This window comes from Mastigoproctus giganteus, chromosome 10, assembly GCF_048544385.1.
Source record: "Mastigoproctus giganteus isolate SK-2022 chromosome 10, ASM4854438v1, whole genome shotgun sequence".
Classification (NCBI taxonomy): domain Eukaryota; kingdom Metazoa; phylum Arthropoda; class Arachnida; order Uropygi; family Thelyphonidae; genus Mastigoproctus; species Mastigoproctus giganteus.
In genome coordinates, this window is record NC_143584.1 from 129,807,221 (window position 1) to 129,834,295 (window position 27,075).

The 27,075-nt window shown below is 36.9% G+C and overlaps 1 protein-coding gene across 8 annotated transcripts in view; it reads right to left on the reverse strand.

The window, feature by feature from the left end:
• Window positions 1–27,075, reverse strand: part of LOC150079283 (ubiquitin carboxyl-terminal hydrolase 48-like) — a 955,076-nt gene that overhangs the window by 783,560 nt on the left and 144,441 nt on the right. For all 8 annotated transcript variants that reach the window (XM_090382262.1, XM_090382266.1, XM_090382265.1 and 5 more), the window contains one exon: window positions 11,642–11,744. In XM_090382262.1, coding sequence (XP_090238388.1) covers window positions 11,642–11,744 — 103 coding nt within the window. The remainder of the gene's footprint in view (window positions 1–11,641; window positions 11,745–27,075) is intronic.

A 27,075-nucleotide genomic window follows, 5' to 3' on the forward strand; every position in this document is an offset into this window, starting at 1 on the left:
CGATGATAGCACATTGCATTCTACTTTACATTTTGAGAAACCTTGTCCTAACTCAATCAGCTTCAACTTCTCGAAAATCTGCTACCAATTCCTTAAATGCCGATCTTCAGGTAATTCTCCAGTGGGGCAAAGACAACTTAGTTGATTTCAAAATCAACTAAGTTGTCTTTGCTAAGTTGTCAGTCCTTCTAAAACTCAGTCTTGTCTTATATCTTTCAAACAGGATTCTTCTGCTCCTATGCTTATCTTTAGTGACATTCTGATTTCTAGGCAAAATGATATATCTCTTTTGGGGATTACCCTGACTTCTAATCTCTCTTGGCACAAGCACATTACAAATATTGCTTCCTCTGCATCTAAAAAACTTGGTTTTCTCTTTTGCTCTCGGTGTTACTTTTCTTCCAAACAGTTGGTCACTCTGTATAAATCGCAAATCCGCCCTGCCATTGGATATTTTTCCCACATCTGGGGTGGTGCCCCAAAACATCTCTCAGGCTCCTTGATTCCATTCAGAAGAGAGCAGTTAGGTTAATTAATGATTCATCTCTAACAGAGTCTCTTCACTTTCTGTCTCACAGCCATACTGTTTCTGCTGCATGCCTCTTCTACAGATACTTTCATGGGCGCTGTTCTTCTGAATTGGCTTCTATAATTCCCACTCTCTCTCTTTCAAAACAGTCCAAACACATGCAGCCACCAGCCAACATCCATTTACTGTCCAACTTCAAACTCACAGAACCAACTTTTCATCTTCCTCGTTTATTCATTCAACTGCTGTTTTCTGGAACAACCTTCCTTCATATGTATTTCCTGAAAATTATAGTTTACAGAAGTTCAAGTCCAATGTCAACAAATATCTTCTTTCATCTTCTCAACCTCGAACCCAAGCACGGTACTAAGTACTATAGGTTCTAATACCTCTCGTGTTTGGGGTTTACATAAAAAAAAAAAAAAAAAATGCATAGAATGTAAGTTATGAAAATTTAAAACTGCACAAGGACTTCATAATGACCCTGTATATCTTTTAGATAGAAAAAACTATATAGATCACTTGAAATCACTTCATCACTGAGCTGCTTGGCATATGGGGCCAAAGCTGAAGGGACTCTACTAATAATATTAGTCCAAGAAGAGCAGTAGCCATTGTTAACACTATTTTCTTCCACTCAACCGTCCCTGTATTTATAGCAGCAACTGCCCCTGATGCCGTTCTGCTCCAATCTATATACCAGTTTTTCATGTAGAATCAAAAAGCTTTACTGAAATCTATATAATGTAAAAATTATTTTTTGCATCCAGTCCCTTTCTTACTACGTCATAGTAGTTTACCCAGAAACAGTCCTCTGGGTAAATATCCCAGATCAAATTTCAATTCATAAATTCTATAATTTTTACACTAATTACAGAGCTGAAACTCTGTATAGCTGGAACCAGAACTGTTTTCTTGAATTTTCCCACTTAAAATTTCAGAAGTTTCTATTGAATTTCATGCAAATGACAAAAATGTGACATCAAATGTGCATTTTTTTAGGCCATTTCAGTTATTTTTTTAACCCCCGCTCTAACTAGCCTAGGGCTCATGAAATGCAATATTCCATTCGTTTTCTTATTTTAGCGACTGAGCGCACGCTGTGTTTGCGAAACTTTGGTGTGGGAACGCTTTCCTGCATGACGTCATAGCTCTCCATACATACTCCAAAAGGAAAAAAAAAAAATCACGCAACTGTTTGTACAGTATATATAACCTAACCATAAGAAACAATGAAAGATTCCGCAACATTTGTTTTTGAAAAATAAAAAAAACCGTATTTCTTTTCTTCAATGTATATTGTATCTATTAACACAAAATCAAGGAAATTCATCTATTTTGTTTTGTTTTGTTATTTGGTTTTAAGGAGCATTAGCAACTAAGGCCATATTGCTCAGGAACATGCGGTAGTCATTTCCTGACCTTTACGCATCCTCTGTATTTGGTGGTGACGGGCTCAAACCCCGGTCTAATCAAGAAGCGTGTGCTACGCACTGCTGCTCCTTCCCACCTGGCTACGGAGATGCCTATTCATCTATTGATAGCAGCATTATAAACTTCAAAAACTGGTGTGCAAAAGAAGAAAAAATATATATATCTGCTATGAATAACAGATTGTTTCTTGAAATGTGTATTCTTCACAAAACTGCAATATTTTCTACCAATACAAATTGCTAGAAAATATTGCAGATAATGGATTACTGGCTAACTACAGCTAATGGGCTGTTCAAAAAGCATTGTTAGAAAAAATATTTCAATATATTTAACCCCAGGGTCTCACATCTGGTGAGTATGGGCTTGGCACACCCAGGGTCATGAGCTGGATATCATCATGCTTACCTTTCTTTGTGATTCCCTTCTCTCTCTCTCTCTCTCTCTCTCTCTCTCTCTCTCTCTCTCTCTCTCTCTCTTAGGGTAACTCCTCGGGAAATTTTTTTTTGGCAGGTGCAGCATAAGCATCAGGCTTCCTTGCGCCATAGAGCTAATAATAATAATTCCTTGGTATAATAATTCCGTGAGAACACTTTCCGGGAATGTGTCAGAGTTTCAAGGGAGAAATTCTTTTACAGTGCCGCCGAAAAAATTCACCATGCAGCGTGTATGCTGTTACGAAGTCTGCATTTCTGTTCTGAGCTACAATGAAAAGATATAGCCAACTGAATTTTTTTTTTTTTTTTTTCTCAAATGCACACCGGACTTCAGCATCGTAGGATGAAGCCGAACAATACAAAGCTAACGGATTACAGCTAATGGGACCAACCGGATGGTTTTGGTTCTGTTGACCCTAACAGCATAACGGGACCAAAATCAGACTTATCTGAACTTCGGTATCCTAAGATGAAGTTCAATTATTACAACTTCAGCATCAGTGATGAAACTTCCTGCACACTGATATTGTTGGCTACAGCAATTACGTAAACAACAAAGCAAAACATTGTAACAGAGCTATAATGTAAAATATTGTTAGAAAGTAAAAATGCAAAGTATCGTTAGAAAGTATGACAATGCATGCGCATTGTGTATCAGTTTTACGCGTTTTTTTTTTTTTTTTATCCCTGTCGGCTACGTCAGTCACCTTGGTAACTGTGATGGATTTAGCTTCAAAGTCAATTATGGCTCTGTGTAAGTTGATTCGTTTTAGCCAGCGGCTCTGCGATCACGTGGAAAATTCAAATGTATGGAGTGACGCGTTATATAAATCAAAAGAATTTGCCAGTTGTTTTTTGCAGACAATTACAAAAATGCATATATGATGGTACATTTTTGCTGTTTTCGAGTTAATTAATAGTTTTTGCTGAACTTTAAAGGTAGAAAATCAAAAAAAAATTTTATTTATGTATATTGAGAGTTTCAATTTTGTAGATTGAGTAGAAATTTCAGAAATAATTAGTTTCTATTACGAGGCCAGGTGTCAAATTACACTTAAAAAGTAGGCTTAAAAAGTGCAGGCCACAAGTGGGGTTTTAAATTATACTGGTCGAAAAAGATTTCCTATTAAGAAATCCATATTGAGATATCTGTATAACTGCATTACTGTCAAGACAGTAATGCAGTTACTCTTTTTCCCAGGAACAGAAGTCAAGCTTAGAGGTCTGTAACTATTACTCATTTCACCCTTTTTATCCAAATTTGTGAATAACAGAGACATCATCAATCTATAGGAACTGCCCTAGAATTCAATATGAATTCATAATTATAGCCAAAGGTTTGCTTATTTTTATTTTTTATTTATTTATTTTTTTTTTTTTTGCTGCTTCTTTTAAAATGACTGGACAGATCCCATAAGCTGCAGGGGCCTTATTTACTTTTAGTTTCAACAATTTCTCTTCCACTTTCTTTAGCATTAGCATTAGCATTAGTAGAGGCATTTGATGCAAGAAAGCAAGCTTATGCAGCATCAGCCAAAAAAAAAAAAAAAAAAAAACCCACTTCCACTTCACCCCTCTGTTCGTTCAAAATACCTGTCCAGCTGAGCCTTAAACTTATTTAGGCTATCAACCTCCACCACAAGGGATGGATGTCTGTTCCACCAACCAACCACCCGCTGGCTAAAGGCAAATTTCCGCACATCTATCCTACCCAGTTATCAGAAATTCTTCCCAGTTATCAGAAAAACATTTAGTTCCCATTTATAACTTATAATTCCCATCACAAAAAAAATTTTTGTGCATGAATGTAGATGCAAAATATTTATTTTATTTGTCAGCAACAAGATCATTAATAAGTTACACCACTCATACCTAGTGGCCAATGTGGTTCATCCCTTTCTTTCTAGTGTTATATAAGCAAAGAATTCATTGCTACTTTTCTTTGCGTTCTTAGCTAAATATTTTCATAACCTGCCTTAGCATGGCTAACCTTTTAGTGGCTGATTACACACTAGTTTGTACTTTACTGTAAGTTCATGACCTCTGTTAATTTATGAGGGTGGTTCAATAAAGAATCGCCCTGACCTAGCTGCAGATGTGCTAGCCTGTTGATTCTTAGCACAGGTTTCAGTCCTTCTCCACATAGCCAACATGCAGATTTACACATTTTTCCCATCGTTGGATGAGGCTACGTATATCGATTTTGTAGAAGTGGTGAGGTTGGTCTTTGAAGCATGACTCTGTTGCAGAAATGAGTGTCTCATCATCAGGGAAGTGGGTCCCCCACAGAAATTATTTGAGGGAAGGAAACAAGAAGAAGATCAATGGAGCAAAATCGGGTGAGTAGGCTGGATGGGGCAGTATTTCATCTCCACAAGTGGCCGCTGGCATTGTTGCAATATCAGAAGTGTGAACTGGGGAATTGTCTTCAAGCATTCTCACACCTTTGGACAGCATGCCATGCCTACATGTTTTGATTTTCTCCTATAATTTTGTGAGTAAGTTGGCATAACAGGCACCTGTAATTGTTCTAACTTTCGGCAGGCAATGTCATTATTACACCTTTCTCATCCCAAAACACTTTCAGCAAGAACTTTCCTGCTGAGCTTGGACCCTTGCCTTCTTGTGGAGTGGGGGAACCATGATGTCGCCATTCCATGGAATGCTTTTTACTCTCAAGGTTGAAATGGTGTATCCAACTTTCATCCTAAGCAATTAGACAAGAGAAAACGTTTTACTCATTTTTTTTGGCACAGGGCTAACAACTCTTGTGATTTCTGTTGTCGATCAGCCTTCTGGAAACCAGTCAATAATCGGGGAATCCATCTTGCATTCAATTTCCGTAAATGGAGTTGGTCATGAAGGACTGTTTCAACAGAGCCCACACTAATCTTCACCTCCTAGGACAATTCACGCACAGATATCCGGTATTCTTCCATGATTAACAACTCCACTTTTCTGATTGTGTTGTCATCAATGGCTGAATGAGGACGACCTGGAATGGGCTCAGATTCTATCGATGTCTGACCACACCTAAACTGTCTATGCCAGTGCTTCACAATGCCACAGGATGGGGCCTCATCCTTATATACAGCAGTCATCTCCTTGTGGATTTCTTTAGGAGATTTCCCCTTCAAGAACAGATACCGGATTACAGCTCTGGCTTCAACTTTGTCCATGATGCTACTCCGTCACACATTCAGCTCTGTAAGAGAAAAACAAATTAAGACATGGGGCTGAAATTTTACACTTTTAGTACAGAGATATGTATGATGCTACACACAAAATATTATGACTCTGCAATATGCGGAAGTAGGTGAGGGCAATTCTTTATTTAACCACCCTTGTATAATCCATCCCATGCATTTTTCTTCTCTGCTTCTAGTCTTGTCAGTTTATCTGATGTCTATTTAGACCTAAACCTTGAACAAATAGAGGTGGCCAATAAATCAGTGTCTTGTAATGGAGGATTTTAACTTTCCAGATACTGACTGGAACTTTCAGTTTGGTCACTCACACAATAGAAAGCATTACTCAATCTGGTTATCAGTAAAGATTCTTCAATCATTAAAGATCTGCACGTAAAAGACTCACTGGCTGGCAGTGATAACCATATACTGATAGGGAATTTACTTAAAGGCAACTATTGTCAAGGGTAAAGGAAAGGCTTTTGCAAGGGTAACTCAGTGGTCTGAAACAGTTTTTAAATTCTATACAGTAATACCCCGAAGTTACGCGATTGGTGGGTCCGACGAAAATCGCGTAAGTCGAATTCGCGTAAGTCGGGGTAAAACTTTGCATATAAATACATATAAATTTTGCTTAATTGGGACCAAGGACTAACAAAAACACTAGTTTACAAGAAAAATATTAATAAAATTGCAGTTAAATATTAATAAAATATGTATTAAAAAAACAAATGACTTACGTAAAAAAGTTATTTCGATGTCGATGGCTTCATAAAATCTAACAAATTCGTCTGACGACACAGCGCCTTCTTTTTTTCACGCAGAATTTCGTCGTAGCAAGCTAATAATTTTTTTATTCCTTGCTTTGTAGCTATAACGCGTTCTTCGTTGGAGTCTATGTTTTCTAAAATTTTTAAGCCCTTTTCAATTGAGCTAAGACCTTCTGTCAAGTTTGCAATTGTCATATGCTTTTCGCCGTTGCCTCATTTACGCCTGTAGCACGTGCAATATCACATGGTCTTTCATTTCGCTCAAAGCGTTTCACAATTTCATATTTTTTTCTCTATCGACAGAGGCGGACTGGCCATAAGCCTTACCGGGGAAACCCCGGTGCATCGGTATGATTTTGGCCATAAACCATAGTATGAGGCCACTATAAATTTTCCCCGGGTAAGAATTTTTGATCCAGTCCGCCTCTGTTTATCGATAATTGCTTTTCTTTTTCTCTCTGAATCTGCAGTGTCTTCACCAGGACGCTTCCTTTTCACACCTTTTAATTAAGTATTTTACTCATTTTTAGGGAATAAAGCACAATTACAAAACGAGGAGCACGCTTGATACGCATAAACAAACTGCGCGCATGTAGCAACTGAATAAACAACACCATAAAGGCAGAGATACACTATTAACACCTCACATTTCTAGGGGTTACTACCATAAAACAATAAAAATCCAGTTGCGTTTCTGCTAGTGAAATCTGTTATAAACTGGCAGTAAACTCGATCTAATTGCATTTGCGATTATACCCATAGCTGGAATTGTGTTGGTTTTTACGTTATTATGGTGAAATGTGTTTCCTCTTCACTGTTAAAAAACATAAAAGCAGCAAAGTTGAATTTTGTTCATCTTTCGCTCTCATTCTCCGCCGTCGCACCGTATATCGATAACATATGAAAAACGACCTTGAAGATAGTGGGCGGCAGCGTTGCCAAACGAAAAAATCAAGAACCGCGTAACTCCGAGTTCGCGTAAGTCGGGGTAGCGTAAGTCGGGGTATTACTGTACAGTGGGACCAACTGGTGATGTTACCAACGGCAAATTCTAAATGGGAAACATTCAGAGAAATAATCATAGAAGCTAGTAGGCTTTTCTTACCAACTAAGAAATATTGTTTAAGGTTTAGACTAAATGGATGTCAGATAAACTGAAAAGACTTTTGGAAGAAAAGAAAAATGTGTTGGATGCATATAAATTAGCAGATGATACAGAAGCCTATAGTATATATATACTATAAACTAGTCTGTCACAAAGGAGGTTAGGCAAGCTAAAGTAGATTATGAGAAGTCTATATCAAAGAATGGAAAGGACAGCAGAAAAGAATTAGCATATATTAGCAGTAGAAGAAAGGTATTGAACCACATGGGGGGGGGGCACTCTTTGTCAATAGTTTTAACTGTTGATGGCCTGTTCACATTGCTGACAAACTGAATAGGTTTTGCATCTACATTCACACATGAGGAATTATTTATGGAAGGGGATGACAGAAGTTTATCAAACTTTAACAGGGAGCTAAATGATTATGTGATAACTGAAAGAAAGTGGAAGAGAAATTTTTAGAGCTAAACATAGAAAAGGCATCTGGGGGATCTATACAATTATATTAAGTGAGAGAGCAAAGGAAGTAAGAAAACCCTTAGCCATAATTAATAGAGTATCCTTGGATTCGTGGGAGGTCCTTATGGATTAGAGAGGTGCAAATGTATCCCTAATTCACAAAGGAGGTTCAAAATGTGACATGAGTAAATATAGACATGTCAGATAAATGTCTGTTCCAGGGAAAATAATGGGGGAACTTGTTAAAGAAGTAATTCAAGACCATCTAGACAGGAATGCAATTATACTGCAGTCACATCACTGGTTTGTTAAGGGACAGCCTTGTATGACCGATCAGATTGGATACTATGATAAGTAACAAAAGAACTAGATACAAAAAATAATTTTGATATGATATGATATACTTGGATTTTAGGAAGACTTTTGATACTGTTGCACAAAAGACTGCTCTTCAAATTGGAGCAATATAGCATTAAGGGCAAGTTACTACTTTGGATAATGAGATGACCCAATGGGAGAAGAGTCCCCCAGGGTATACAGTGCTGAATCCATTGTTGTTTTCAGTATGTATTGATATAGGTATATCAGGCTAAATTTTATGTTTGCAGGTGAACAAAGGTTAGCAGGGTTGTTAATAACAGTAATCAAGGTAATCTACTGCAACACGATCTAGAAAAATTAGGCTGATAGGCCAAGGAATGGCACTTAAAGTTGCTAAAAACACTGAAAAATGCAAGGTACTGCACATGAGTAGCAGTTATCCCCAATTAACATACCAACTGTGTGGTACTACACTCAGCAGAACAGAAAATGAAAGAGGTGGAGATAACTGTGCAGTCAGATAAGAGGTTCTCTGAGCAGTGCAGAGAGGCTGCTAGGACAGCTCATGTTTCTTTGTCAACGATATACAGGAACTTTGTTAGCAGGAATAAAAAAGTGATTATCCCTTTGTACAAAGCCATGGTTAGGCTGCATATTGAGTACTCTATACAAGTTTGGAGGCCTAATTTTAGGAAGGTTGTAGATCTGCTGGAATGGGGCAGAGAAGGGCAACAAGATTGGCAAAAGGAAACAAGAGGGAGTGGCTCTAATCAAGAAAGGCTTTGGGTCTGCAAATTGCATCATCTGGAGACCAGACGACTGTGAGGAAATCTGATTGAGGTATTTAAGGCCTTGAATGGATTGAATAAGCTCAATGAAGATGGCATTCTTCCCCTTGCTGAGACTACACTCATGATGAGCCTAAATTAAAATCAAGGAAGGGACGATTTAATGCCAGAGATGTGAAAGTTTTACTTCAGCCAGTGGATGACTGATTATTGGAACAAACTTCCATCATTTGTTGTGGAAGTGGATACTTTGAATAAATTCAAGGAAAAACTAGTGAAATTCTTAGAGCAGATGGACAGGTGAGGTGGGTAGTTTTTTTTTTTTTTTTTTTTTTGGCTGATACTGTATAAGCTTGCTTTCTTGCATCATTTGACACTACTAATACTAATATCTCTTGGTATAAAAAGCAAAGTATCTTGTATAATTACTTCCCTGAATGTTCCCATTTAGAATTGGTAATATTATCAGTTGATCCCACTATAAGGAAATTAAAATCCATCTAAGGCCACTGTAGTTACCTTCATGAAAGCAAAATCCCTTCCCTTTACCACTGACAGTAGTTTTGTATTTATAAGTAATTCTCACATCAACAGATTATGATTGCTGCAAGTCGTCATCATCATTATCAGCCATTTTCAATCCACTGCAGGATGAAAGCCTCTCCAGCAACTTTCCACTTCCTTTTGTTTTGTGCAATGGCCATCCATTTACTAGCCACGAATAGTCGTGCTGTCATGTGCTGGAGAGTTTGGTCTTTTCCTCTTCATGCTGACCAGGCATCTTGAAGAGAACCACTCTACATGTTCGTTGCCACCTAAGTGACATAACAGGGCTTACCATCGAAAAGGTGGATTTTAGGGAGGATTTTAGTGAGCGGATTTTAGGGAGGCAGGCCAACTGGACTTCTCCTAAATCTTCTGAAATAGAAAGATACTGGATCCATTCAGTGTTTTAGACTCAGTGTCTGATTACACACAGAATGCCCATTCCCCTCTAGGCCACTGCAAGTAGTGGTTCCTTTATCTGGAGATTCCTAATGTAGAGAGAAGTCACTGTTGATAAGCATATCAAGAGTATGTTTTTTTTCTTGTGCCTCTGTAATGTGCTACTGCAGAAAATAGTCATCCAATAAATCCAGAAAATTTATGCTACAGTGCTAGTGACCAACCCACAATTTCCAATATCTGGAAAATTAAAATCTCTCATTATAAGAGATTCTGATTTACTAACCATCTATTTGTAAGCATAGCTGCTCATCATACTCATCACAGTCATATGGCTTACAGCAGATGCCTACTATCATTTTAGTTTTCCCAGTGCTTATGTATTGATTCAACAATAAACTAGAAACCCATATTAATTGGGTGCACATCCTTAGAATCAACAAGCTTCTTAAACAAGAGCATGATTCCTCCCCTCTCCTGTTGAACTCAAGATCTGAGGTTAGGTATTGAATCTGTTTCATTGTCTGAAAAATAATGGTTTTGTATGGATTCCCAAAATTAGATTGAATATTGATTATACTTTTGGCCTTGACAAGCCCATCTGTGACTTTGCCAATTCCTGGACCTAACAAATCGATTCTCAAATTTAAGATTACAATTTTTTTTTGGAAACACAGTGTGGAATTTGCTTATCAGTACAAAGTTTTGGTACAACAACAGTTAACAGCCATGGGACAAGGGGTGGAAACCAGTGTGTGGAATATTCTGACACACTGGGCTAACAGGCAAATCACTCAACATAAACAAACAACATAAAATTATACTATGCAGACATACACACCACTGCACTGATTGGCTTTACTGAGAATGGTATCTTCATCTACACACTACAGAGTTGCCATATCCTGGTTTAAAAAAAAAAAAAAATGTATATATATATCCTTTCTGCCCACATTTTACCACCATATTAAATTTCTGTATTCCTTAGGTCCAAGTGGCATCATGTTTCCAATATCCCTACAAAGTCTGCATTTGATGACTTAACCAGTAGGCCAAATTCATCAACTTTGTTCATTATACCCCTAGCATTTGTATACAAGCAAGTATATATGCACCTGTTTTTCTCTCTCAGAAACCCTAACACAGCCCATGTATTTTCTTGTCCTAAGAGGACCCCACCCCCGAGACCACCAAATACGGAGGATGCGGAAAGGCCAGGGAATATCCCCAGAGCAATATGGCCTTAGTTGCTAATGCTTCAAAAAACCAAACAACAACAACAGGACCCCACTAGCAGGCCATGTAACCTACGATATTTCGCTTTGCAGCCTTCTATAATACCAAGAGAAACAAGCAAGAATCACTTCCATCTCTTCTTAAGGTTGCTGTAACCTATTTGTCTGTGTATCCCCCCCCCACAAATGTTAACAGTTTTACAATTCACTTACTACTCATCAGCATTTATTCTTCCACCTCTTTTAATTCTGTATATTCCATCTAACCCTATAAAAAGTTTTGTCTATTAACAAGCACAGACCATGCTTAGAAAATTAACAATCAAAATTAATACTCTATCTTTTTCTGATTCAATGCACCTTGTTGCATTATTAAATAGCACAATTTCTTTAAAAATAAATAAAGAGATTTGATTTAAATCCATGTCCTTACCTTCGACTACTAAACTGTAGTAACGCAAAAATCATCTGTAAATGTCCAATTTGCGAAGATGGGGAGAAAATGGATCCTCCTTGATCAGACTGTTTTCTATTAGCTATAACACAAAAATTAGTCATGTTATCATCTAACGTTGCATTATATATAATTAAATTAAAGTTGAATTAACAAAAATTAACTTTTATAATAAATAATATTTAATTTCAAAAATTCATTAAACTTATTAATGAACAATTTCCTTTGACTTTGGAATATTAAAAAAGTTGTTACACTATTTATAAACAAGGCAATACAAAACAAAACAGCAGACACACACACACATACACTTATTAAAGATTTCTGAGCAAAGTGAAATATACTATAGAGATGGAACAGAATTTTGACGCATCTTGTATTGTATTCAAACACATGTGTTTGAATACAATACAACTCATGAAATCTCAACAATTGCATTTAGGAGTCTAATTTACAAACTTCTGTGCCAATCCAAAAAGTTGCCCATGAAACAGGACTGTTATGTTATATCTCAAATTACAGTTAGTTATATAATTGGATTCATTTTAGATATCCATAAAATTTATCTAGCTTTGCATTAATTCATTGAAGAGTCAGGAACCATATGATTCATTTATGATGCTACTAAAACACTGACTCAAACTGATAAAATGCTTTATAAAAAAAATAAATAAAATACACGTACTGACTTTATAAACTTTATATTAAAATAAAATAAAATAAGATGGTATGTAACAAGAATAAAATGCAATAAAATTTAAAAGCACTAAAAAGATGTTTAAAGTCACTAAAAAAGGAGCTTTTGGCAGCAGCATCAGCCTTCATCAGCAATAATGGTTGCAGATTATCCGACAATCTATATATGTACACATACGCCCCCAGCAGTTCCACAACACGGACTATGGAAACTGCATATGGTCCACCTCATGCATTGGAACTGGAAATGGAATGAACCACTCTAAACTGTTCATCTCTCCTTAGGATAAGGACTTCAAAGAGTGGATGAATGCATTAGCATTAGCATTAGTAGAGGCATTTGATGCAAGAAAGCACGCTTATGCAGCATCAGCCAAAAAAAAAAAAAAAAAAAACCCACTTCCACTTCACCCCTCTGTTCGTTCAAAGAGTAGCGTCCAGATGAACATATCCTTAAATTCTCTAGCCATTTCCGGTTCCAAAAGCCATGCACTTTATCCATGATCATGGCTTTAGCTGTAATGCCATGCCCAGTTTCCCACTCATGTTCAGCTGCGGCTGAACCCATGTAATTGGCTATCTTCAGGGCCCTATTGTGTTCCCCAAGGCATCACGCAACCTACGTTTCCCTATTAAGCCCTTATCCCTATTAAGACTATACCGTCCAGAAGAAGCGTCCGGCCATGGAAAAGTTTGAATACAGGATTGGGGAGCTCTAGTCCACCCCCATTTACAGGCGTGAAAGAGGTATGTCGATGACCATGGTAATACAGAGGATACGAAACAGAAGTACTTAATTGGCTGAATAACGGTTCGCCCTATATTCAGTTTACCTCGGAAGTTGAGTGGGGGACCCTTCCATTCCTAGATGAGTGCGAGTGTGTGTACAGAGAAGGCCAACACTTGAAAACTAAGGTTTACAGAAAACCTATGTGTCGTGGCCAATAACACACACTTAAAACTGCTCAGGCTGGTTGCCACAAAAATAGTGTGGTTAAGGCCTTAATGGGAAATGTGGGGGTCCCACTACTCTTCATCCTAGGAGAGGGGCAACGAGACTAAACAGGTTACGGCTGACCTAGTAACATGCAGTTACCCCCAGAGCATTATTGAGGGGTGTTTAAGAGATATGAGTAGCAGTTGCAGGGATGCTTTTACACCTGTTGCCACCACATACACCTGTTGCCACCACATACATTCCCTACTATCTGGGCATTTCAGAACCATTTCCCGTATTTTGCGTTTATGTAAGATATGCTGTGTGCAGCTGCTGGGTCGGAGACTGCACACAGTGTCCACAATCAAAGATCCTATTGCGGGTAATGACACTAGTGGGGTCGTATATGAAATTGAGTGTCTGGATTGTGGGGACTGTGTGGGAAACGAAATGTAGGCTGTGTGATGCCTTGGGGAACACAACAGGGCCCACAAGACTGCCAATTATGTGGGTTTAGCCGCAGCTGAACATGAGTGGGAAACTGGGCATGGCATTACAGCTAAAGCCACAATCGTGGATAGAGTGCATGGCTTTTGGAACCGGAAATGGCTAGAGAATTTAAGGATATGTTCATCTGGACACTCTAATCTTAATAGGGATAACGGGTGTCACATTCATCCACTCTTTGAAGCCCTTATCCTAAGGAGAGATGAACAGTTTAGAGTGGTTCATTCCATTTCCAGTTCCAACGCACGAGAAGTGGACCATACGCAGTTTCCATAGTTCGTGTTGTGGAACTGCTGGGGCATATGTGTACATATATAGATTGTCAGATAACCTGCAACCATTATTGCTGATGAAGGGGGCCGCTGCTGCCAAAAGCTCCTGTTTTAGTGGTTTTTATCCATAAAATTTATGGATAACTTTATCCATAATTTATGCTTTTTAGTGATTTTAAATATCTTTTTAGCAGTTTTAATTTTATATTTTATCGCATTTTATTCTTGTTATACACCATCTTGTTTTATTTTATTTTAATATGCAGTTTATACAGTCAGTACATTTTTTTTTTTTTTTTTAATAAAGGCATTTTATCAATTTGAGTAGTCAGTGTTTTAGTAGCATCATAGATGAATCATAGCTTTACATTATTTCTAGCTTTGTATTTCATTCTATCCATAATAACCAATTATATTAAAAGAAGCAACAAAAGAAGTAAGTAAATGTTTAGCCACAATTATGAGAGCATCCCTGGATTAAGGTAAGGTCCTGATGGACTGGGGATGCAAAATTGTCTCATCTATTCATAAATGAGGATCAAAGAGAGTGGGTAAGCTTGTAACCTTGACTTCTGTTCCAGGAAAAATAAGGAAGTCAGTGATCAAAGAAGTAATAGAGGATCATTTGCACAGCACAGATTCAATAAGGAATGGTCTTGCCTGAGCAATCCAATTGGCTACTATGACATAGTAACAAAGGAATTGGATGCAAAAAAATAAGTTTGACATCACATACTTAGATTTCAGCACAACTTTTGATACTGATCCACATGAAAGAGAGCTATACAACTTGGAGCTGTGTAACATTAGGGACAAGTTTCTATTATGAATAAAGGAATGGTTGAGGGGCAGATGGCAGAGAGTGGTTACTGATGAGCACTGCTCTTTGTGGACTAATATTATTAGTGGAATCCCTCAGAGTTCAATGTTGGACCCTTTCTTGTTTTCAATATATATTATTAATACTGATGAAGATATATCATGTTTAATGTCAAAGTTTTCAAATAATATGAAGGGATGAGTGACACAGTGGTTAACATTAGTAGAGGCATGTGATGCAAGAAAGCAAGCTTATAAAGCATCAGACAAAAAACAACAACACTTCCCATTTAACCCATCCATTTGCTCCAAAAATTTGTCGTTTTTTTTTCTTGAATTTATTTAAGCTATCAACTTCCACAACGACAGATGGAAGTTTGTTTAAGCAATCAAATTTCTGCACATCTATTCTACAACTGTTTTTCCTCAATTTGAATTTATGCCCCTCAGATTTGTAATCTGAGCAAGAGGAAGAATCCCATCAGCTTTGAGCCTGCTCAAACCATTCAAGGCCTTATATGCCTCAATCAGATCACCTCGCACGTGCTTAGTCTCCAGATGCTGCAATTTGCAGAACTTAGGCCTTTCTTGGTAAGAGCACCCATTTGTTCCCCTCACCAAGCTTGTTGCCCTTCTCTGCACTCATTCTAGGAACTCAACCTCCTTCCTAAAATGAGTCCTCCACACCTGTATGCATGGTACTCAATGGGTGGCCTGACGACTACCTTGTACAAAGGGATAATTACCTCCTTCTCCTTCCTAGCAAAATTCCTGTATATCATTGACAAGGCCCCATGACCTGCTCTGGCCACCTGTCTGCACTGCTCAGAAAACATCATATCTGACTGCACAATTACCCCAGGTCTTTTTCAATCTCCCCCTCCCTGAGTGTAGTACCACACAGTTGGTACATTTCTCTGGGGTTACTGCTACCCATATACAATACTTTGCATTTGTCAATGTTAAACTTCAGTTGCCACTTCTCAGCCCATCTGCCCAGCTTTTCTAGATCCTGTTGCTGAAACATACTGTCATTAACAACCTTGCCAACCTTTGTATCATCTACAAACTTGGACATTAAGCCTGATATACCATCAGCAATATCATTGATAAATATACAAAACAACAACAGGCCCAACATTAAACCTTGGGGGACTCCACTAATAACATTAGTCCACAAAGACCAGCGTCCATTGATTACCACTCTTTGTCTTCTCCCATTCAACCATCCTTTTATCCATTGTAGTGATTTGCCCTTAATGCCATACTGCTCCAATTTGTACAGAAGTCTTCCAAGTTCAACAGTATCAAAAGCTTTCCTGAAATCCAAGTATATGATATCAAAATTATTTTTTGCATCCAGTTCCTTTATGACCATGTCATAGTATCCAATTGAGTTGGTCAGATAAGACTTCCCCTTGACAAACCCATACTGTGTCTGAATTATCACTGCAGTATTATCTAGATGATCCTGTCATGCTTCTTTAACCAGTGACTCCATTACTTTCCCCAGAACAGAGGTTAAATGACAAAAGTCAGCATAAGCTACTGCAACAAGATTACATTACAAGTTATCCATTTCAAAATAATTGCTTTGGGTTTGCATACACTGTTCCATATATTTCTTCCAAGCACAGAAACATTTCTGGAAGTTATCTACTGTAAGGCCTTTTAACACTTTGGTCTTTTTTTTTTTTCTGAATGTCTTCAATGGACTGAAAATGGGTTTTCCCTTAAGTACACTTCTTAGTTTAGGGAAGAAAAAAAAGTCACAAGAGGCTAGGTCTGGCAAGTATGGTGCATGTTCACTCAGAGGGATTTGTTTTTTTTGGCTAGAAACTGGTGAACAGAGAGTGCATGCATTGTGTGCTGGAGCATCCAACCATTCTTCCATAATTGAGGTCTTTCCCTTTGAATATTTTCACTCAGCTTTGTCAGAACTTCAAATGTAGTGTTTGTTTGACAGTCTGATTTGATATGATGTATTCAGCCATAACAATTCCTTTAATACTAAAGAAAACAATAAGCATAGTTTTCATTTTTAATTTTAACATTCATGCTTTTTTTTTTTCTTTTGTTTTCTGGGGGATTGTTCTGTCTTCCACTGCTGCATTGGCTATCTTTTAGTTTCTGGATTGTACTAGAACAGCAAACTTTCATTGCAGGTAATTACAGTACTCAGAAGGTCTGGATCTTCACAAACTTGGAGTCTTCTCATTCTTTGATCTTCAATCAAAATTTCTGGTACCATCTTGTCACACACTTTTCTCGTGCCTAAATTTTCAGTTCAAATTTGTCTAACTTTTTCTTTGTCCATACTGAGTTCTGATGCAACCATTCTAATGCTTAAATGACAATTACTTCTACTCAGTATCCTTACCCAGTCCACATTTTCATCAGTTTTTATGGATACCAGACAATCTTGGTGATTCTTCATTATTTATTTAATAGCCATATTAGAGCATCTGGAAACTAGACACCTGTGAGTAGACCTGACTGACACATAATGGGACATAAATTTAAACTGAAAAGTAACTCCTACTTTTTTAAAGAAACAAATGAATTCTGTTTCAACTTTATTTTCATCCTCTCTCTTTCTCTGACAATGACTCTGTTCAATGGTGCAAAGTAAAAATCAAAATATTTTGATTTTATCTCATTCATTCTCTGTGGGATCAATGATAATCATGTGTACTATTTTATATTTTATAAAATAGTACACATTTTATAAAATTATAATTTTTATAATTTTATAAAATGTGTACATAAAACTATATAGTAGTACTTAACCTTTAGGCCTTATTAATACAGGTAGTTCTCAGCTTTAAGAGTTAATTCGATCATAGCGCACTCGTAAAGCGAAAACTCGTAAAGTGGGAATTAAATCCCATAGACAATGTTAAAAATAGGGGTTATGTTCTCAATGAAATTAATTAGCTAATTAGTTTATGTTTAAACAAATGATTAATTTATCCAAAGTAATTAAAACAGCCTGTAAAATCAACAAAATTATAATAATAAAGAAATTATTTATGACTTATAAATGTTAAAGAATGTTTATTCTTCATCATCGAAGAAATGCACACTCGTTGATTACTTATTATTGGCTTGGCACTCGTTGGTTTGTTGCACAAGGAGTCACCTTCAGAAATGCTTCAAGATAATCTTCTATTTTCTTTATAAATTTCAGTAGATGCACAAGCATTTTTTAACGGAACGCACAAATTGCAACTAACACGATTTGCATGGAGTAACAAGTTTACAAAGCTTAAACAAAAGGAATGAAGAAAAGATTCTGAAAATTTATGTTTTTTATATGATTGCAGATTTCATTGGCGCCCCCGTAGCCAGGTGGGCAGGAGCAGTAGTGCATAGCACAAGCTTCTTGATTAGACCGGGGTTCGAGCCTGTGACCACAAAATACTGAGGATGCGGAAGGTCAAAGAATGGCCACCGCATATCCTCAGCCCGAATAAAGGGTGAGGGTTGGCGTCAGGAAGGGCATCCAGCCATAAAAATTGCATGCCAAAACAATAAAAAAAAAAAAAAAAAAAAAAAATGCTGACCCCATATAATAATGGGAAAAGCTAGGACAAAAAAAAAATATATATATGATTGTAGATTTCAGTAAAGGTGAAACACATTTCACCATAATAATGCAAAAAACCACACAATTCAGGTTTCAGTATTTTTGCAAATGCAATAACATTGAGTTTACTACCGGTTTATAATTGCTTGCAGTAACAGATAAGCCTAATAAACCGGAAAGTGCAAATTGTTTTTATTGTTTTATGGTCATGACCTCCAGAAATGTGCTTTAAAAAAATGTCACAAAGGCATTCATCAAAATTGGCTTTTATAACAGAACATATGATAACAATGAAAGTGTAGTGCATTTTAGTTATTTGAATTGGTAACTAATTCAAACTATATAAAAAAAAATGGTAACTATAAAAACGACCTTTTAGAAAGTTATGTAGCAAAAATTTCAACTTCCAAGGTTGTGGAACGAATTACCAAAAAACAATGTGTAATTGGGTTCCCACTAGGTTCGCTGCATAAGGACGAAAAAATTATTTTTCGCTGCATAAGGACCACCGCCGTGCAAATCCTCTGCACTGGTGGATCGATCGGAGGAGGGACGGTGAATTGGTACTTCGATCTTTTCACCATGGCAACGATTTGAATAGCGATTGAAATGCAGCGATTCCGTGACCATTATTGGCCTCGTGGTCCTCTGTCGATATGGGGCATAATGGTCAGTCTATATATTTATTTTGATTTTGTTATCGTTTGGTAGTTCCTTTACGTTTTTCGGAACTGGTACCTCTCGGGGGGGGGGGGTACCGCTAAATTATTATATAATTGGCATTATTCTAAAATTTGTATAGTTTTTATTAAACGGATTTAAAACTCAAAATTATATAAGGGTTATCGGGCTACTATTATGTCTATCCTTTTTTTTCGTTCGTTTGTTTATTTGGGTTATTTTTATGTTAATTTTTGCTCTACAGTTTTTGCCATACTACTGGCTTATGTTTTATTTTATTTTATTTAATTTAAAATATTGGATGTACTTCAGCTTCATATGGAGGAATTGCATGTCGCTGCCTCTAATGAACACCTAATTATTTATTTATTTATTTATTTATTTACTTTATTATAATTTAATTTATGTTAATATTTAATATAATTCAATGATAGTATATATATACATACATACACACAAAATATATAAATATATATATATATATATACAAAAACAAAAAAAAAAACAAAAATTGTGAGGTACCTCTCAATAGCACTTCTCAACAAAGCACATTAGTCAACTGAGCATGTGGTGTAAACAAGGAGACTCTGTTGACGTAAATTTGTATTTCTTCGTGCACTGCAACTTAGCGTTGAGGATGAATAAGACAAAACAGTGCAAAAAGGGGACCTATAGGAAATTTTGGAATTGGCGAAAGAAATAAAAGAGGTGAAAGACTTGTGGAATTTGCAGAATCATAAGGATTGTCAGCAATGAACACTTTTTTCAAGAAAAGGGTGAACAGAAAGTGGACTTGGAAGAGTCCAAATGGATCAACAACTAATGAAATCGACTTCATCCTCACTAACAGAAGATATATTGTGAATGATGTTACCGTCCTGAATAAGGTAAATGTTGGAAGTGTTCACAGAATGGTAATATGTACACTTGATATAGATGTAGGAAAGGAAAGGAAAAAAACTGACTCAAGTAAATAATACAAAGGTCTTTGAGATAACAGAAGAGGAGAAAAAGCAGTATGTACTGGAACTTAAGAACAAGTTTGAGCTTCTGCAGACTGTTCAGGACCAAGATATCGACGAGGAATATTACAACTTTCTGAAAGTGATAAAGCCCAAGAAACCTATAGGGAAAAAGAAATCCAAAGAAGAAAAAATTAGTCAAGAAACACTTCTCATGATGAACCGAAGGTGAAAAATGAAGAGCAAGATAAACACTGACAATGAAAAAATTTAATATACTGAGTTATGCAGAGCCAGTAGAAAGAGACTCAGAGAGGACATAAGAGTTAACACAAGAAAAGTAGAACAAGCATTAAAGGAAAACAAAGGATTTAAATCAGCAGCCATGAGCAGTAATACAGAAAGACAAATGATACTGAAACTGAAGAATAGCGATGGTGTACTTATAAACAGCAGAGAAGGCATAATTCAAATAGCAGAAGACTACTATAAAGAATTATACAAGGAGCGAGGGAATGATGCCAGCAGTGGGGAAGATGGATTGCAAAGTAGCAACCCATACGACATACCCCATATTCTTCCTGATGAGGTAGAACATGCATTGAAGAAAATGAAGAATCAGAAAGCCCCATGGGGAAGGTGAAGTTACTGTAGAGTTGTTAAAATTGGGAGAAAGAGACATAACACAAAAACTGGCAAGGCTCTTCACAAAGTGCATTAGAAAAGGTGTGACGCCTAAGCAGTGGAATAATGCAATCATAGTTTTGCTGCATAAGAAAGGAGATAAATCAGAAGTTAGAAATTATAGACAAATTAGCTTGTTATCCCACATCTACCAGTTGTTCACAAGGGTCATTACTAACAGATTAGAAAGAATACTTGATGAGAATCAACCGAAAGAGCAAGCTGGCTTTAGGACAGGATTCTCAACTATGGATCACTTTCACGTAATATCACAGCTAAGGGAGAAAGCAAACGAATATATAACAAACACCATTATGCCTGGCATTTGTGAATTATGAAAAGACATTTGACTCCATACAACATAAGGCAATGTTTCGGGCACTGGAAAGACAAGGCATAGTACCACACATATTATGATTTTGACGAAAATATATGAGAGTGCTACCTCCTTTATTAGACTAGACAAAGACAGTAGGAAATTTAAAATCGAGAAAGGAGTTTGACAAGGAGACAATATCTCCAAAGCTGTTTACTGCTGCCCTTGAGGAAGCTTTCAGAAAATTAGACTGGTCGCAGAAAGGAGTCAATGTGAATGGAGAATACCTAAACCATTTATGATTTGAAGATGACATTGTGGTCGTAAGCCACGATCCCAAAGAATTAGAGGAAAATCTTAATCAGTTATGCACAGTTAGTAAGGATTTTGGACTAAAGATGAATATGGCTAAAACAAAAGTAATGATGAACAAGTATGCCATAGAAAGGGATATAATGATTGAAGGAGCAGTAATTGAAAAAGTGGTGTCATATACTTATCTGGGACAAATCATCAGCAGTAATAATGAAAAATGACTGGAAGTCAAGAGAAGAATAAATTTTGGATGGATAGCATTCAGGAAATATAGTCACATACTGAAGAGCAATATCCCAATTTGTCTGAAACGTAAAATAATGAACCAATGTATACTCTTCACCATGACTTATGGAAGTGAAACTTGGGCACTCACCAAAAGAATGGAAGAGAAGCTGAGAACTACACAGCAAAGAATGGAACAAATTATATTAGGAATCACACTGTTAGATAAGAAGAGAAACACATGGATTAGGCAGCAAACTCAAGTAAAGGACATTCTTATCAAAACTAAAGAACTAAAATGGTCTTGGGCAGGACTCATAGCTCAAAGACATGATGACAGATGGACTAAGAAAATAACAGAATGGTACCCAAGAGGAGCTAGAAGAAAACCTGGAAGACAAAGGCAGAGATGGATAAATGAAATTCATGAGTTTGTGGGTAATAAATGGATGGCCAGTGCTCAAAACAGAAGGAATTGGAAAGTTGCTGGAGAGGCCTTCATTCTGCAGTGGATTGAAAATGACTGATAATGATGATATATATATATACATTAAAAATGTTTTCCTCCTAGTGATATTTATTTGTGCCAATGGGAGAAGAGGGTGAGGCAATTACGTTACTACAAATGCAATTAATTATTGACAACTGCCTCCATAACATTCACCAACCTCGTGCACGAGCTTTCCTGTCTAGCATTTGATATTCCACTATAACGTTTTTTGTATATTAATGAATATTGTGTATTTGTAAATAGTTTAGTATTTTGTAAATATTTTAAATATTTGTATAGTTTGTAAATATTTCAGTTAAATATTTTAGTTCTGCTCTTTTGAATGCAACAATATGGAACCCGAAGCAAAAGGTCTTTGGCTAAAATCTATTATTTCGGTACCACTTCTCTCTGCGCAGTGGGTGTGGTCGTAAAAAGGAGTGATTGTACCATCGAGTTCTGTGATTGGGTGATTATTGTGAATGCATTTTGCTTCTGATTGTTTTGTGTTGTCGAGGAGGGGGTGCTTAGCTTATGTAGGGTGTTTATCCTTCCCATCCCGCTGTTTTAAAATCAGAAAATGAGTTCCCGATTTTAAAACAGCATCAAGTGCAGGGTTAAACACCCTAGGCATGTCAACCTAGGAGGAAAGGGGGCGGGGCTAAACAGTGAGTGGCACCTGCCAATCACTGACTTCTTCTGGACTTTTAGTCCAAGTATGGAGTGGTACCCAAGATATGAATTTTTACCAGGTTTTTTCTTAAATGATCTATGTAAACGCATGTAAATAATTACATAGGTCATTTCCTGATTAGATATCAATCAGTGCATTTCAACAAGTCTTTTACATAGAAAAGATTTGACTTACTCCATCATACCTCATCGTATTATGTAGAAAAGAGTGTGTGTGGTTTGGCAAGAAAAGGGCAGAGCCCCCTAGTATATATAGATAAAAGTTGTTGAGAAGAGAAAAAAAAGGAAAATGGGGGAAGACAAAATGGAAATATGAGAGGAGGTACTGTCCCTAATTAGTATTAGTATTAGTAACGGCCGCATGGTGCAAGAAAGCCTATGGCTTATGCTGCACCAGCCAAAAAAAAAAAAAAAAAAAAATCCGAACAAAACAATGATAAAAACAAAAAAAAAAATAATAATAATAAATAAATAACTAAATAATAATAATTAATAAATAAAAAAAAATAAAATAAAAAGGAAATTAAACCTATCATCCTATGTGCTTCCCTTACCCGAAAGTACTATCCAGATGACCTTTGAATTTCCCCAAACTGTCGGCCTCTACCACCCATGAAGGCAACTTATTCCAGTAATTTATAACTCGCTGGCTAAAATAGAACTTCCTGCAATCCAATCTAAACATTTCCCCCCGTAACTTGAATTTATGTCCCCTAGTTCTAGCATCATTTATAATCTTGAAAATTTTGTCCTCATTCATTTTACTGATGCCTCTCAGAGCCTTAAACACCTCAATCAAATCTCCTCTAAGGTGTCTAGTTTCCAAACTCTGCAACCCACATATTCGAAGTCTTTCTTCATAAGGACGCCCTTTTGCCGATCTCATCAGGCGAGTTACCCTTCTTTGCACCCTTTCAAGAAGCTCGATGTCTTTCTTCAGGTGCGGTCTCCATACTTGAACACAGTATTCCAAGTGTGTTCATAATAGTTCCAATGGTACATAATAGACTCCTTTATTCCTGTTGCATGAATAATGTCACATGTCCTTTCATTTCAAAGCATTTCATGACATCTAGTTTCTCTTAAAGTGTTATAGCCTTTAATTTTACATTCACCAACAACTTTTTTTTTTTCTTTTTTTTGGCCAATGCTGTATAGGCTTGTTTTCTTGCATCATTTGCCACTACTAATACTACTTTCTTCTTCTTTTCTCTCTTCTTAACAACTTTTATCTATACATAATACAATTATGGGTCATTGGGTGCTTTATGTCTATCAGTGGCCCTTGTCCATAAGTTTCCGTTTCCAAAAAAATTTTTATAGTTATATATGTATATATACATACTGTTGTCTATATATATACCATCACACACACACACACACACACACAAGGTGTGGCAATAAAGTTCCCTGACTGGTGCTGTTGTTGTTAATAGGGTTTAATGGCACAAGTGCTGCAGCAGCCATATTGTACCTATTTATTATATACTGGTAGAAACTGATATAAAATTAATTAAAAGTGGTCATATAAGTGAATCTTTTTTTAAATAACTGTAGAAGTCTGTCAGGTTGGCATTGTTTCCTACGAGATGATGCAGTGTTATGGTTCAGATAATGTTGACAGATTTGAAGGCTGCACACACTGTGGAGGATCTTCCCCTGCAAGCAGAAAGAGATGTATCAGATGGGTATGGCCAATCCATGTTCTAGCAAGAACAACTTTCTCATGTTGATTTTTCCAAAAAACTGGAGTTCTACAGTTGTGGTTCGTGTTTCAGTTGTAACAGTTTATTGTTTGTCTGAGATTATCATAGCTTCTTTCATTGATTGTGGCATGCTTGTTGGATATGAGGTTTATAATCTGAATACAGGGCCTGTGCTTGTGTAGACTGGCTGATGGGGTGTTTAGTGGTTTCGCTTGCATTTTTATTTCCCAGAATTCTGTGTGCCTGGATTCACCTTCCCAGAATTTCACTGATTGGGTACTTGCATCATGCTGAATCAACCAAGATTGGATTTGTTTCATAACAGGATAGCAATGAGATTTGCTTTGTAGTAGCGTAGTGACTGTGCTCAGGAAATCTGTATAAATTATGATCTATGGAGAAGGAGAACCAGTGATATGATCAGGGACCAATTTAAATGCACACAGTTCAGCTGTGTACATGCTGCATTCTACTGGGAATGATGTAGATATAGTGAAAGTAGGAAAGACTACTACTGCGCCTACAGTTATTTCTGTTTTCGAGCCATCCATACATATCTGTATGTAATGAGAGTTTGATGTTACACACCACATGAAGTTGTCTGATATTCATATATGCTATGGATTTCCTTCCCATTTATAAAAATAGTCATCACAAATGATGGTAAGTACACAGCCCATGGAGGATCTGGTTCAGATGTTTCTTTGAATACATCATCTATCTGAATATTCCAGTGTTCTATTAGCTCTTGCAGCCTAACTGCAGGTTTATTTTCTATAGACTTATTACTATAGTTCATTTTTAACTGTGGGTCAAACAGATATGGCCATATGGGATGAGTTGGTTGACTCCATATTTTTGCTGCATAAGTTAGGAGTAGTAATTTTCTCCTTACAGTTCATGTTTTGGGAGTGGCGTGAGAGTGAGTAAGGTCATCAACATATAGGTATGTTTCAACAGTAGCAGAAATGTCTTTCCTCATTTGATTTATTCAGATGGAAAAAAGTGCAGCACTGAGAACATAACCCTGTGGGTCTCCTTCTTCTTGCTTGAAAGATTGGTAGGAGGCATTTTGATAACGAACCTGAAAGGGACGGGTTTGTAGGAAGCTCTGTACTAGAAGTGGCAAATGTTCATGTAGGTTAAGTATGTGTAGACCTTGAAGAATGCCAAAATGCAAGTGGCACAAACTCCTTTTGGTTATCAAGACATACCATTACCAGGTGTTCTTTTTTAATGAAGGCATTCCAGATGTTCTCCTCAATTCTGACCACAAGATTCAAGGAGGACTTGTTTTTCAGAAAGCCATACTGATTTTTGCTTATTAGTTATTGCAATTCCAGTTACTATTTAAGTTTAAGTCAGTTGTCGATCATTTCTTCAAATGTTTTCCCGAAATAGCTAGTTAAAGAAATCGGTCAGTAATTCTGTAGATGTGTTTGGTCTTTTCCTGTTTTGGAAAAACCAGTACAACTGAGTAGTGCCCAGTGCTCGGTTAGTAATTTTTGGAGAGAATTCTGTTAAAGAAAAACAGCAGAATGAAGCATGATTTCATTTAACTTTTGCAACATGAGATATTATATGCCATCAGAAGCAAGTGCATTTTTAACTGGACTAACTAAGGAATTTTTTTTAACTACAACATAATAAATGGTTGTTTATATGGTAGTGAATAATTTGTGCTAAAGTTTATTTTGTATTTCTCAACTATTGCTTAATATTTTGAAAGGCTTTGTCATATGCACTCACTGCAGATACTTGAAGAATGTTTCTAAAAAGGTATTTGCAATTTCTCTGGGAGATGTTTAGTCCCCAGAGCTAAGTTCCGGCCACCCCCTTCCCCATCACTTCCATCATGCAGTATGACTGATGTCTTTTGAGATTATGATGGACATCATGGCAAGATCCAAACTTCTTTACATTTCGAGGGTACAGCTCTAAAACGGTGTTTGCAGGCTGGCCGCTAGTTGGTACACCCGACCGAACCTATTAGTAACTCTCTAGGAGGCTTCCGGATCAGCTAGTGTATAATCTTGCTACCTCTACTCTGCCAAATAGTGATTGGAGGGAGTCCGAGTAGTGTGTATGTGGGGGGGGGCATTGTCGAGGCCACGTTATGTCAAGGATCTGGATATATTCTTGCCATGCGTACACCATATCCAAAAATTTCATTACTTCATACAGCATGTCTACCCTACTTTTTCTTACTACTGAATACACCATGGATTGTCAAACTAATAGAGCAAGCTTATCTGCAAAAAGATCTAAACCTCCCAAATGCTTCCTAGTTCATTTCACAAATACACTTGGTCTCAGTCTTAATCTCAACGATGTCCATTTCCACTTAGTCTGCCAAATCTCATGTACTTTTTCTGACAGAATCTCAATTATTGGTTGATTCCGCCACTGCTCATCTCAGTTACCCAAATTATTTGCTGTATAATTCCTATTGCCTCAAAAGGTGGTACTTGTGCATATGTCCATTCCGATATTCACTGTCAGAGACTTGGTAATTTGGAAT